We start from the raw sequence: 12,978 nt of genomic DNA, 5'->3' as shown, positions 1-12,978 counted from the left end.
GTGTTCTTCAGGGTAATATTGCCTTGTTTGAAGCATGCTGTAAGGAGAGAATACAGCAGTTTGATGATGGTGGTTCTGATGAAGAAGATATCTGGGAAGAAAAACACATTGCATTTACACCAGAATCTCAGAGGCGGTCCAGGTAATATAACATTTGTTTCCTTTCTGGGAAGTACTACAGCAGAGACCCACTTCCGAATAGGTTTGCTGGTTGAGATTGTTGACTGCTCAGGCAGGTTATCCAATAGAGAGAGAGAACTTGGAGGCAAAATTTTTAATTGAAACTTTACTTGGAGAACTGATTACTGACCCCCAGCACTTATCGTCTCCAGTCTTTTGCACCAGTAAGAGGTTCAAGCAGCTGCTGTTTATGCTGTTCATCACTTCTTACATACTTCATTTCACTTGAAGTGGTGTGTGTTCTATTCCCTTCCTTCCACATTTCTCTTTCCTCTGTTTGCCAGTGAAACCCAACCTCCTTAGCCATGCTAGGCCAGGATTTCTGAGGTGCTGGACTCCCACCATTGTGCCACCTTTAGCAAGCTGCAACAGCAGCCAGTGCACTCAACCCTGTGCTACCAGGGTCACCCTAATTTGTGCTGTAGTAATGAAAGAGACTCCTTACTTTGAAGCATAGGTCAAATAGAGCTGGAACCCACAGCGGTTTGTTCTTCTAAGACTATCAGAATTTCCTCTCAGCAGCTCTTTTCTGACCCTTCTACCATGGCACCATACAATCCCACTTTCTCTTCCCCATCACCATCTTTTGAATGCCAGCAGTAGGAATTTCTGTACTAGACTACTACCTTACTGCTGCCGTTGAATATATTCATAGATCTAGGATTCCACTGCTCTAATGCTCCTGGAGAAGTGAAGGACAACTTAGGTGCCAGCTTATAGGAAGAGTGTGGGGAGGCTGTCATTTTGCTCTTAGGTCTACCTGTGCTTCATTTGGTACTTAAATTGGCTTGTAGAGAGCAACTAAAGAGGTCTACCTCTGCTTTCTTGGTCAATTTGCTCTTGTTTCCTAACTCCACTTCACTTAAGGGCTGTGAAAGGCATCCTTGTTCTTATTTGTTGGTGTAGGTGAGGAAAAAATCAGTGGACTTCTAAGTGAAAACAAACCTTAAAATTCTGGCAAAGATGGAAAATAAGTTTAACAGATAGTAGCTGCAGTGTACTTCAAGCTGATCACTCAGCATGCAGTTCTGTTTAGCCTCCAGAAAATCTCTCTAGATAGAGAGGAGTCCTAGCTGCAGAATGTAAAAGATGCCTTTCATTTTTTGAAGCTCGGGCAGTACAGATAGTGAAGAAAGTACAGACTCTGAAGAAGAAGATGGAGCAAAACAAGACATATTTGAATCTAATACCAATACAGAGGATAAGATGGAAGTAGACTTAAATGAACGTAAGTACCTTTTATCATATTTGTAGCTGCTTACATTTTCTAATGCGGAAATTAAGTTGCAGGGAGTTTACACTGATCGTTTGATTAAAGGATTGCTAGAACTAGCAGCATTGCCCAGTTTTGTCTTCGGTACTGCCTTTACTGCATTTCAGTGTCTCACCTTTGCTCAAGGAGTGTGTTCTAAGTAAAGCTCTAATTTCAAGAGTAAGGCCAAGTAAGAGCAGTCTGGGTGTCTGGCTGAATCGGACCCCGCTAATGTTCTGTTTGTAAAACAAGGTTCTCACTCTTATGAAATGTGTTTAAAGGGAGGTGCACAGTTCAAATGAGCGCATGCATTTTGTGTCAGTTTAGGATGGTGATAGCACCTTTGGAGACTGACCCTAATGCTTATGTTATCTGTACTGAAAATGGCTCACCTTTAGCATGTCCCCCTTTCAGAGTGACTGTCATGCCAACAAATGCTTTTCTTGAAAAGACTGGCACAGGAGCTAGCAGCTGAGTTGAGCTGTAGGTACAGAGAATAAAGGATTTAGGGTGCTTATTTTTAAGCTCTAAGCTCTCAGGCTTGGTCTAAACATACCATTGCACCAGTTCAACTAAAGGCATTTTTTATTTAACCCTGTTTTTAGTAATCTTCAATAGTGTGTTTTGTTTTTTTTTTTAAATGTAAATCTTACTTGCTTAAACTAGTAAGATTAGTTTTTATATAATTTCAACTTGTGCCAGTAAACTTACTGTAGTAAGCAAAACTGATATAGTTGGTTTTTAAACTGAGAGCCCATACCCACAACCAAAATCAGTTTAGCTGAATTAGTACAATTAGTCTCGGTGGACAAGCCCGAGAGGAAATCCTCCTGTCTGTGTGGATTGGAATTTTCAACTGCTAGGCATAGGACCTTCCTTTTCAGCCTGTTTTATATGTAGTATTGTAGGTGAAGCACCTTGAATCCTAAGTTGGACATTTTCAAATCAAATGTGCTGCAGCATTTAAAATTGTAATGAAAAAATTATAATTAAGAGATGCCATTCATGTTTGGTAAACAAAATATTGCAGCATTAACTTGGTGCTTGAAAAAATACTCATTTTCATTCAAAGATGGGTTCTAAATAACTTGTTTGTGGTTTTTGTCTGTTCCGAGAGGGGAAAGTGCATAGTATAAGGGGGAAAAAAAAAGATTCCAGACCAAAAAATACATAGCTTAGAAATCAGTGTTGACAATAAAAGATTTTAAACATGTTTACAAGTTAAGATTGTTGAACTATATTTCTTCTTAATTTACACTATTAAATAGTTTTCAGCTTAAGTGATGTTTAGTAGATTATTTTGATTTTCCAGGGTGCTGTGAACACTTCAGTACTACTTACTTCAGTAGTTTGCTGTGCCTTCATAGGCAAATTATATTTGAGAGCTGCTTTCAGTTTCTAATTTAGTACAGTATTCATTCTTCTGTATGTAGACTTCTAAGCGTACGTTGCATTACATTAAAGGATTTTCCAATATATAACATCAGGGAGATGTGTGGTGTTTTGAGTCGGTATAAGACAAGTGAATTATCAGTTTCTAAACCTTTAATGTTTTCACTTCAATGTTTCTAGCACCTAATTGGTCAGCTAACTTTGATGTGCCCATGGAAACTGCACATGGTGCCAATTTGGATTCTGTTGGATCTGATGTATGGAGCACAGAAGAACCTATGCCTGCAAAAGAAACAGGCTGGGCTTCTTTTTCAGAGTTCACATCTTCTCTAAAGTAAGACATTTTTGCACTTGAACCCAAACTATCAGCTGTTAAGTATAATAGAAACAGAGATTAGTGCCTTTCGGAAGGCTTATGCATGTCTTTGCAGAAGTGTGTGCGATACCACTTTATGAAGTTTACTCAACTAATAGCTGCTGTAGTTTATACTATGTTGTTTTGCATGGTCTTGTGGGGAAGAAGGTATGTTGTGTCCAAAGTTACCTTCTAATCTACAAATATAACCAAGTCAGGAGCTTATTGTTTTGCTCGTCTTCCTAGGTTAGATGGATATAATCACGTCATTAAAGACAAAAGCCTTAGTAGGTTTCTAGAATGTCTAGGTCTTCTCCATGCTATAAATGGGTTATCACTGTAATTGTACTGGTGATGAGTTGATCTGAAGACAGTTTATTTTCTTGATCTCACAAAACAGAATCAGCACTGTCCCCTCCGATCTATTCTACAATTGATTCTAGAATAGATTGGAGGGGGACAGTGCTAGTTCTTTTTTGTGAGATCAAGAAAATAAACTTTCCTTCCATTTACTCCAAGGAGAACTTGGGTTTGTGTTCTTTGTTCTGTCCCAAGCCACCTCCTTTCCCTCCCCTCCGCCCCCCCCCCCCAAAAAAAAAAAAACAACCCAAAACCTTCTGCTCTGTGACAGTAAACATCTGTGGGAATTCCAGCAATTTCCTCCATTCCCCATTTCTTTGAGGATTTTTTTTGTATATCCAATTCAGTAGGTTTCTGGAACTAGAAGCAGTAAAAGAACTAGAAATGTTAGTCTAAAAGGTTTTTCTTGCATGTGAACAAACAGTGCCAGTATTTAGCAGTCTTTCCAAATTCTGTCTCTGCAATTTGTATTTAAGTTCAAAAGATTCCTTAAGAAGTAATTCTCCTGTGGAAATGGAAACCAATGCAGAACCAATGGATCCACTGAGTGCAAGTGTAACTCCACTTGCAACACAACCAGAAGGTAAGTGAAAATTGCCCTGAAATTGCTCAGATGTACAGTATTCAAATGAACATACTTGATGACAGGATGTAGAGAACTAGTACTGGGGCTCAAGAGCCCTGGGTTCTATTTCTGGTTTCTTCATTTGTCTGTTAGGTGATATTGGGCAAGCCATTTCCCCTCTCTGTGCCTGTCTCTTCCTCTAAACTGGGGAAGACTAAATTATTAGCTATTCTGGCCCTTAGTTAGTGGGATCTGGGTATAGTTGCTTTAAATATTCACAGGGGAATTATGTCAGTTTATTTAGATGGGTAACATTTCTCCACATTGACATGGCCTAACTGCTGTAGTTTCAGCAGATCATGCAGACTGCTAACTGAATTCGAAAATGGAGATAATGTGGGTTTTTTTGGCGGGGGGGTTTCCTTAAACCATTATTAGAAGTATTTAATTATTCTGGATGTGCAGACACATATTATGCAGTAAAAAACAAAATGAGAAGAATACTACGAAGTTATCTCCAGCATGTCTTCGCTGATGTGGACTTGCTAATTAACTATAACAGTCATTTATCAATAAACTTAAGTGCTTCTCATCATCTAGCCCCAGGAAGTGTTGCTATGGAGGCAAGCTCAGATGGAGAAGACGATGTGGAAAATTCAGACAAAGTAACGGAAACAGTGATGAACGGCAGTATGAAGGAGACACTGAGCCTTACTGTAGATGCTAAAACTGAAACAGCTGTCTTCAAAAGGTGAGGGATCCCAAAATATGTTTTTTCTTTCTTATTTGCATGTTGTTCTGGAATTTCGTAAGTCTTTTTGAAGCAATTGGTAGGACCAGTGACTTTCAGGACTTCAACATAAAGACTTCGGAACAAAAGATACTATGTTTTTTAAATTATGACTAGTGACAAATTTAAGGCTTCCTCTTATCCAAGTTTTCATCTTCATTTACTTTTTTTTAATTGGGTATTAAATTTAGAGGGATCGGGAACTTGCAAGTTACTGCAAAGCAGGCTTTGAAATTTGTTTTCATTTCATATGGAGGGGGTGGGGTGGAGAAAACCTGTCTAAAACAATTTGAAAACATCAGGGTCCAATTGGAACCTGAGCTGCTTTGTTCAGGAGTCCTTTAAGTATCTGTAGTACTCTGGTCACTGCTGAGGAGGAGGATGCGTCAGATGCCCTAGCCTCGTGGTTACAGTGCTGGCCTGGGAGGTAGGCGATCCAGCTTCAGACTCGCATTCTGCCTGCTACAGCTGCTCTAATTTGCAAACTGAAAAAATCCCCCTCAAGAACACAAAACTCCCCACATGAGTGCTGTATTTCCTGCAATTGCTAACTTCCATTGAATAAATACTACCGGTCTGTGGTGGAATTCTCTTCAGTTCCCATAATGCTTAGGCCACTAACTTGTTGATCATCTTTGGCCCTCTAAGGTTTGACAGTAATGGTTTCTTATTACAGAATTAGCAAGTAACCAAGGCTAGAAGAGCAAACCTCTTAACCCCTGTACTTAGGTGATCATTGTTTTTTAAGATGGTCTATTTCAAGGAATAATAGTAGTTTGTTCTATGTTCAAAAGGAGTTACTCCATAATCTTCTTATACAACAGTGAAGTCTGTTTCTCCAGCACTTTATGATCAAGTAGTTTTTCCTTTAACTCTTAAAATTCTTATGCAACACCTATTCAACCACTGGCACCACTCATCTGCCTCTTCACGGTATTTCAGGCATCACACTGCACATATGTGAGTTTTGGGGTTTTAAATGAGTTTGCATCATTGCAAAGTAAACTACATCCCAATATAGTTTATTTTGGAATTTTTCAGCCATTAGTCAGCTCATTTGCTGGCCATGGGAGAGGCAGGCAGGCTCTGCAGAAAGAAAGGATCCGGCCTTTTGCCTCTTCTACCTTCATCAGGCTCCTGCAGCTGGCCAAATACCTGGAGCTGCCTGGGAATGGGCTGGCTTGCCCCTGGAGCAGTGCGGAGAGAAGGCAGGAGGGTGGCTGGATGTCTTGGCAGCCGGAGAAGGTGGCGGGGATGATGAACAGTGCCAACCAGATGAGCTGCTAACTTCCCTGAGCCTGCCCAGGCTTCCAGTGCCTTGTGCACTGTCCCCGCCATCTTCTCTGGCTGCCAGCACACCCAGCCACCCTCCTGCTGCCTCCCCTCACTGGCTCAGGGGCACACCAGCCCATTCCCGAGGGGTTCCAGGCATCCTTCTAGCAGCAGGAGCCTGTCGAAGGCAGAAGCGGCGAGGGCCCCGACTATATAACCTACTGACAAATCATTGGAGTAGACAGGGATCGGATGCTAACGGTACATAGACCTAAGCTCCAGACCAAAACTTCAGATTTTAAAGGATAGCCACCTACATTATTAGCATGGGAATACTTTGTAAGAATGAAATCAAGTCAATGTGGAAAGGTAAGAGCATGGTTTTTTAATAGGACGGCAATTAACTTGCTGTCTCTCACATTCTAGAAAGGAGTATAGCTGGTGTTGATCTGTCTACTCTTTCTCTGAAAACTGCCTCTGCATGCCTCTGTTCCTTGTCGTCCTGGAATAGGTGTTTTGGAGTAATGCATAGAGCTTGGTGGATGCTGTAAGGCTCTTAGGGTCAGTGTGTGGGATTAAAACCCATTTACTGTTTTGGAAAACTCAATTTGGGATATGGTTGTACTAACAAGGATAAAAGTTTTCATTGGTCCTCCTGGCTTGTTCCTTTCTGAGGTGAGGCACTTCATACTAATTTTTACCATACTTTTATTTCTTTAGCCTTCTACCAGTAGAATCTAGGTATCCTAAGCACTAACAGGGTCTCATAGATCACTCTCCATCCTTATCCTGACTCATTAGAGCAAATTAGATTTGAGCCTGGTTTATTTCAGGGCAGTCAGTTTATAATTTATTGTAAATATTTAAATTAAGACCACAGCCCAGTTGTAGTCTTAAATCTTGTACAAGCCCAGAAGTGGATATGGTTCTTGCTTCAAAGAATTGAATATTTTGCAGGAGATGTAACCAGCAATGGAGGAAGAAGGTGGGGAAAACAATCATCTGAATGTTTTGACAGAGATAAATATCAAGTACCCTGCTGGGCACCTGTTCAGCTGTTCTCTGGTGGTATCTTTCTGAATTAGAATTACCATTAGGTAGATACATGACTAGCTGGATAACCACAAGCAAAGGGTAAATATTAATGGATCGGTGTTTGAATGGGAGGTAGTGTCAATTAGGATTCCACAAGGGGCTATTCTCAATCCAGTGTTGTTGAACATTTGAATTAATGACTTAGATGCAGGGATAAAAAGGGTATTGATCGAATTTGCAGACAGTGAACAGCTGTGGGAGGGAAGGAAAGGGATATGACAAACTCCTTTGGATGATAGGATTAAACTCTGAAAAGAACCTTGATAAATGAGAGGAGTGGCCTACACATTTCAGTTTAATGAAGATGAATGTAAGGTGCTATGTTAGTGATTCTTTACTAGTGTGCCAGAGCAGCAGGATCCTTTTGAAGGGTGCTACAGGAAGTGTGAAGAGTTAGGCAGATAAGGGCAGACTTAAGCTCTCCCTGCCTAGCTGTTCCTCTGCTGCTGCTGCCTGGCCCCTCTGTAAGGAGGTAAGCAATGTAATAAATTTTAGGTTTTGGAAGGGGTTGCCACCTTGAGGGTTGAGAGTTGCTGGGGTACACAGAAGGAGGAAAAAGCAATTGCAGAAATAGAGGATGGTGAACAATAACACTGCCAAGAAGGTTGTGGAGATTGTAGTGGATCACAACCTCAATATTAGTCAGCAGTGCAGTTCTCTCACAAAAAAAACAAACACAGCTTGGGGTCCAGATGTTGGGGCTGATAATCCCACTCTGTTCTCTGCTTGTCAGGCTTTAGCTGGAGTTCAGCATTCAGTTTTGGCCACTGCATTTTAAAAAGATGTAGAAAAACTGGAGGGTTTGGAATATGTCCTGTAGGAGGAGAGGCTGAGACAAATAGGTGTGTTTAGTTTGGAGAAAAGAAGATAAAGTGGGGCAAGGAATTAGTTTTTCAGTATTTGAAAGGCTGCTAGATAGAAAAACATTGTTTTCCCTTGTTAGGGTGCAGGGCATATCCCTATTGCACTGGGTTAAAGTCCAGGAAAGCGGGCTAAAACTGTACCTCAGGAAAAGAACTTCCTCACTGTAAGAAGAATAGGACAGTGGAAGTAGCTACCAGGGGAACTTGGCATCTCCTTCATTTGAAGATTTTCATTAGGAGGATGGATGAGCCCCCAGGCAGGATGGGTTGGGAATAACACATTCTGCCACTGTATTTGGGGTTGAGCTAGAATGATCCTTATGGTCCCTTTTGCATCCTGTGATTCTGTGATGATTCTTTACTTCTGTCAGGGTAGAAATGGGCTCTGAGGAAGTATTTCCTAGATAGAAGAGTAACCATAGTGCAGCATGCAAGAAACTGGTAAGGTGCCTATGGAAGAAACTGACAAGTGGCTGGTAGAGGCTGGTACAGTAGAGTAACGAAGGATGGTTCTGACCTAGGAGGACTTGAGTTGTGAAAGGTTGTAAGGGCCAGAAGGTTGCATTTCAATCAATGAAAAAAGAGAAGAAAGTAGAAAAACCTAGAAAAGGAAGAGGGTTGTAACATGGCTAGAAGAATGGGTTGGGAAGACTCTCAGTATCAGCGTTTAAAACAGACTTGAGAGTGAGGTGCATGTCAGTTGAACCCTAGAGGAAGAGGATTCAAGAGTTAAAACACAAAATCTGGGCCAAGATGGACAGTGGGTGCATCTACATGTATGCATTTACTGTGTGGTAATTGAAATTACTGCATAGTATGGGTACACGTTGATCTGTAAATGCCCATGCTGTGCAGTAAATATGGTGACTTAGGCCAGCTTGAGTGTAAAATTGATACCTGCATCAGGCAGGTACCAAACTTGCGCCCAATTTAGTTACTGCACAGTAACACATGTGCATGTTACCATGCAGTAATTCAGGAGGCTTCCCTGCTGGGCAGGGGTGACATATGGGGTGCATGCGGGTGCACGTGCACCCCCTGAGTGTGCCAGTGTACCCCCTGCAAAAAGATACTGCCAACACTGAGACTCCCTGGCCATGTCCCTGTTGGGGTGCTGCTGCAGGCAGCCTTCTAGGGTCAGCATTATAGGGCCAGCTGTGCGGGTGCCCAGTCATCTAGCACAAGGGCAACACATCATCCACCTCCCCTGTTTCCTGCCCTGTCCCTGCCCACGTATGCTTGCCTATCTGCAGCCCTAGGGGCACAAATTGAACCCAGGAGGATGTGTGCACCGTTGTGGAGGAAGGAAGTCCTGAGGCAGCTCTCGCAGGTTGAGCGCTAGAACGTCCACATTAATAAGGTCTTACCAGTCTGGAGGTATAGGCAGAGCTGCTCCTGATCAGCTTGGCAAGGACCTGGAGGCCTGGTAGGTGGCTGTAACCAACCATAGTCACTGATCCAGGGGGGCCCCCAGGACCATGCCCTTCATGCAGGAGCTGTCCTGCATTTTGGTACCACAGGAGCCCACACATTCACCCTACCCTGCCACCTCCAGTGACCCGTCACCAGGGGAGAGGACCTTGGGCCTTCAGTGCTTGGCCCTGCAGTCCTCCCCAGGTGCTGTGCCTACTGGCAGCCCAGAGAGCCCTGGCCAGTAGCTGCCTTGGCCTCAGCCCAGCCCCACAGCTGCCCACGAGGTGTGGCTGGCCCCACCACTGCTGGTCATCAGCAGCACCAGCTCCTCCCTGTGGAGGTGGCGGGGTTTCCTGGTCAGGTGGCACACCACAGCCTCTGGAGACTGGGAAGAGCTGGATGCTGCCTGAGATGGGGAGCGCCATGCCAAGCGGCCATCCTTGGCAGCCCTGGACCTGTGGCAAGCCCTGCACTGGGGTGCAGGCCCTCCCAGTGCCACTCCTGGCCCCTGCCTCCCCTCCTTGCCCTGCCTATGTGCACTCCCCTGGTGCTCAGGTCCTCCCTACAGCATGCAGATGGGCAGTACACAGGTCAGAACTTTGAGCAACCTGTGTCTCTGCGCTTGGGTGGGTACGGGCCTCTCACACGCTGAGGAACGTGTTGATCCCAGCTGCAATCTCCTCCTCTGCAGCCGGGGCCAGGGCTGTATAACGCTATGACAGGCAGCCCTCCAGGCAGTGGCGAAGGTTGCAGGACAGGTTGAACTTGCCCCCCTGTGTCATCGTAACTCAGGGTCCTGAACCAGGAGTGGAGGTGTGCCCCTGGGGCACCAGCAGGATCAGCAGCAGTAGGGTGTAGTGGCTAGAGCATTCCTCTGCCTGCACAAACAGCTCATTGCACACCACCTGTTGCCTGCACGTGTAGGTGCTGGCCTATTCCTGCACAGTAAATTTAAGCCGGTGTAAATGTACATGTAGACATGTCTACCATGTATGAACATTCAAAGTTAGTTGCATTATGAAAGAAGTAGGACCAAGGTTTAGGTATGGCCTGGATATTTAGGGCTTGAAAGTTGATGGAGGTGAAGATAGTAGCCAGTGATGGTGCTGGTGGATTATGGAAAGCCTGGGAGGAGAGAGGTGTTTAGTTCAGTATTGGTTATTACATTTATTGCAATAATATGTTCTGGATATCATATTAGGCATCAGGCAGGATGAGATCTGGGATTGAGTAGAGGAAGAGATGTCAGTTATTGGTGCAAAGTTGATTCTGTGAGAATCTGTGACTCTGCATCTACTTACTGATGTCAGGAAGAATTGGGGAGGAGGGAAGGCAAGAAGAAAGCAGCATGGAGCACCCAGGTAAAATGAGAGGTGGGAGGACAGGTGGAGGAAGAGATGTGGGGGGGAGAACCAGGAAAGAGCAGATGCTATAAAACCTTTTTCTGATGGCTCATATCATGGTGGAAGGTTTGTAATTTGAGAGGGTCTGTGTAAGGAGTGCACCTGTGTACATCCTTCAGCTACCTAACCTTGATCTCAGGAGGGTTGGCTCTCATGTGGGTGTTGGTGGAAGTAGTTAACACCTGCAATTAAGATGAAGAAGAGAGGGGAGAAGTTATTTAGAAACCCAAGTAAGTACATACCAACCACTGTTTAGGTTGCCCACGTGCATGTGAAGTAGTTAACCTAGGCATGATTATTGTGTAGCCCTAACTTAGCTGAAACTCTAATCCACTCTTTATCTGAAGAAGCAACTTGAATGGTCTTATGCTGTCTGATTACAGGTGTCTGTTGTAACACTGTGTAACAGAAGCCACCTGTGCCTTGTCTTCTATGTGAAAAAACTGGCTTTGTTAGGAGGCTTTTTGGAAGAGTGGAATGTAATATAAATAAGCTACTTCAGAGCTGGCCGTCTTTTAAGCAGCCAGAGACCCCATGCTACATGGACTACACTAGTGCAAGCTGCAGGCCCCAGACCACCCTCTCCCTCCTTCCCCTGTACTGTGTGCAGAGGCATCCCCCACTTCAGCTTCTTCACTGCACCGTGCTGCAGGCACCCCCAGTAGCACAGGCTTTGCCATTCCACCCATTGGAGCAGGAACAAGAAGCAAAAGCCAAGGGAGTGGGAGCCCTGAGACCACAGCTGCTGCAGCAGCAGCCGGAGTGATAGGGGCTGCATAGTTAACCTGCTGCAGGCTGCATCTGGTCTGCGGCTGCCAGTTAATAACTCAGGACTGTCTTAAGGAAAAAAAGGCCTGATTTTGCTAATATGCTTTTGTAATGGACAAACCTGTCAGGGTGCTAGTTTGTAAGGGAATCTTTGAAAGTCTTCTTTGCTTTTCTCTCCTGTTTTTTGCATACTTTTGGCTTCAGAGTGTTGAAATCCTATCGGTATGTACAGTAAAGATTGTTACCACTTCAGGCACCATGCACATCCTTTGCTCCCTCTTTGCACTTGTGCATAATCATTGTATTTCTTGCATTTTTCTCCAGTCAAGTTTTAAGTGCATCAAATGCTGGTGCATTAATGGATCTGTACAGAGTCCAAAGCCCTGTGCTTGATTTCCATGTCTCAGTCATAAGTCAAAATCCATTTGCATGTGAATTCTGGACCCTTCCCCAGTCTCCCAATATTGTTGCATGACGTTTGTCATATCCAGAATTTTAAATTAAATTGTAACCTCCTTTCTCTCTCTCTTTTAGTGAGGAAGGAAAATTGTCTACCTCGCAGGATGTTTCTTGTAAATACGTGGTGGAGGAGAATGCAGAAGCTGCAGAAGAAAATCCTGCTACTCCGCAGCCTGCTAGCAGCAGTACAGAACAGAGGTAACTAGAATCCAGACTGCTTTCAAGCCTTTGTCTTGCCAGCAATTGTTTGGGTGGCTTTTTTTTTCTGATAAACTGATTCAGGTGCCTACATCTGGTACCAGGCTCCATTTATGAGACTCATGGCTTAATCCTCATTTGTGTATACTCATCTTGCACTCTATAAAGAAGAATTATTTTAAGTTGTGTTTTCTTTTGCTGTTGAGTTGTAGACTGGCAGGAGGGAGGCAGGGGTGGGGAGGTCCTCTGAAGAATTTCTTGCAAGTCCCTTCTGTATGGAAGTATGTATGGTGCGCTCTACACGCTCTTGCTTTTAAGATGGTATTTCCATTGTTTTGTGGGCAGTAGGTCATCTTTGAAGTATGAAAGCACTTAAAGATAAATCAGTTTTGAAAGGTGACAGAGGAGCTTCAAATATAGTCTGTTAGCTGGATAGGGAAATACTGACTTATTTTTCACGTGATTGAAGGGTGATTAATGCTCAGCAATGCAAGAATCTGATCTAATTTAACCTAGCCTCCTTTTGAGATGTTATTTTTATAAATGGAATTAATCACTTTGGCTAAAATGCACTCCTCTACAGGGCCAGGCTGAACTTGAACTCAAGTATCGT

At 43.6% G+C, this 12,978-nt stretch overlaps 1 protein-coding gene across 9 annotated transcripts in view; it reads left to right on the top strand.

The window, feature by feature from the left end:
- PPP6R3 (protein phosphatase 6 regulatory subunit 3) overlaps window positions 1–12,978 on the top strand; it is a 105,918-nt gene that overhangs the window by 88,011 nt on the left and 4,929 nt on the right. For all 9 annotated transcript variants that reach the window (XM_090032353.1, XM_090032352.1, XM_090032351.1 and 6 more), the window contains 6 exons: window positions 12–142; window positions 1,290–1,408; window positions 3,005–3,158; window positions 4,016–4,122; window positions 4,705–4,855; window positions 12,243–12,365. In XM_090032353.1, coding sequence (XP_089888479.1) covers window positions 12–142; window positions 1,290–1,408; window positions 3,005–3,158; window positions 4,016–4,122; window positions 4,705–4,855; window positions 12,243–12,365 — 785 coding nt within the window. The remainder of the gene's footprint in view (window positions 1–11; window positions 143–1,289; window positions 1,409–3,004; window positions 3,159–4,015; window positions 4,123–4,704; window positions 4,856–12,242; window positions 12,366–12,978) is intronic.

Source organism: Crocodylus siamensis, chromosome 2 (assembly GCF_052110815.1).
Source record: "Crocodylus siamensis isolate JL-2025a chromosome 2, ASM5211081v1, whole genome shotgun sequence".
Taxonomy (NCBI): Eukaryota; Metazoa; Chordata; order Crocodylia; family Crocodylidae; genus Crocodylus; species Crocodylus siamensis.
This window is presented reverse-complemented; position numbering and strand designations above follow the sequence as displayed.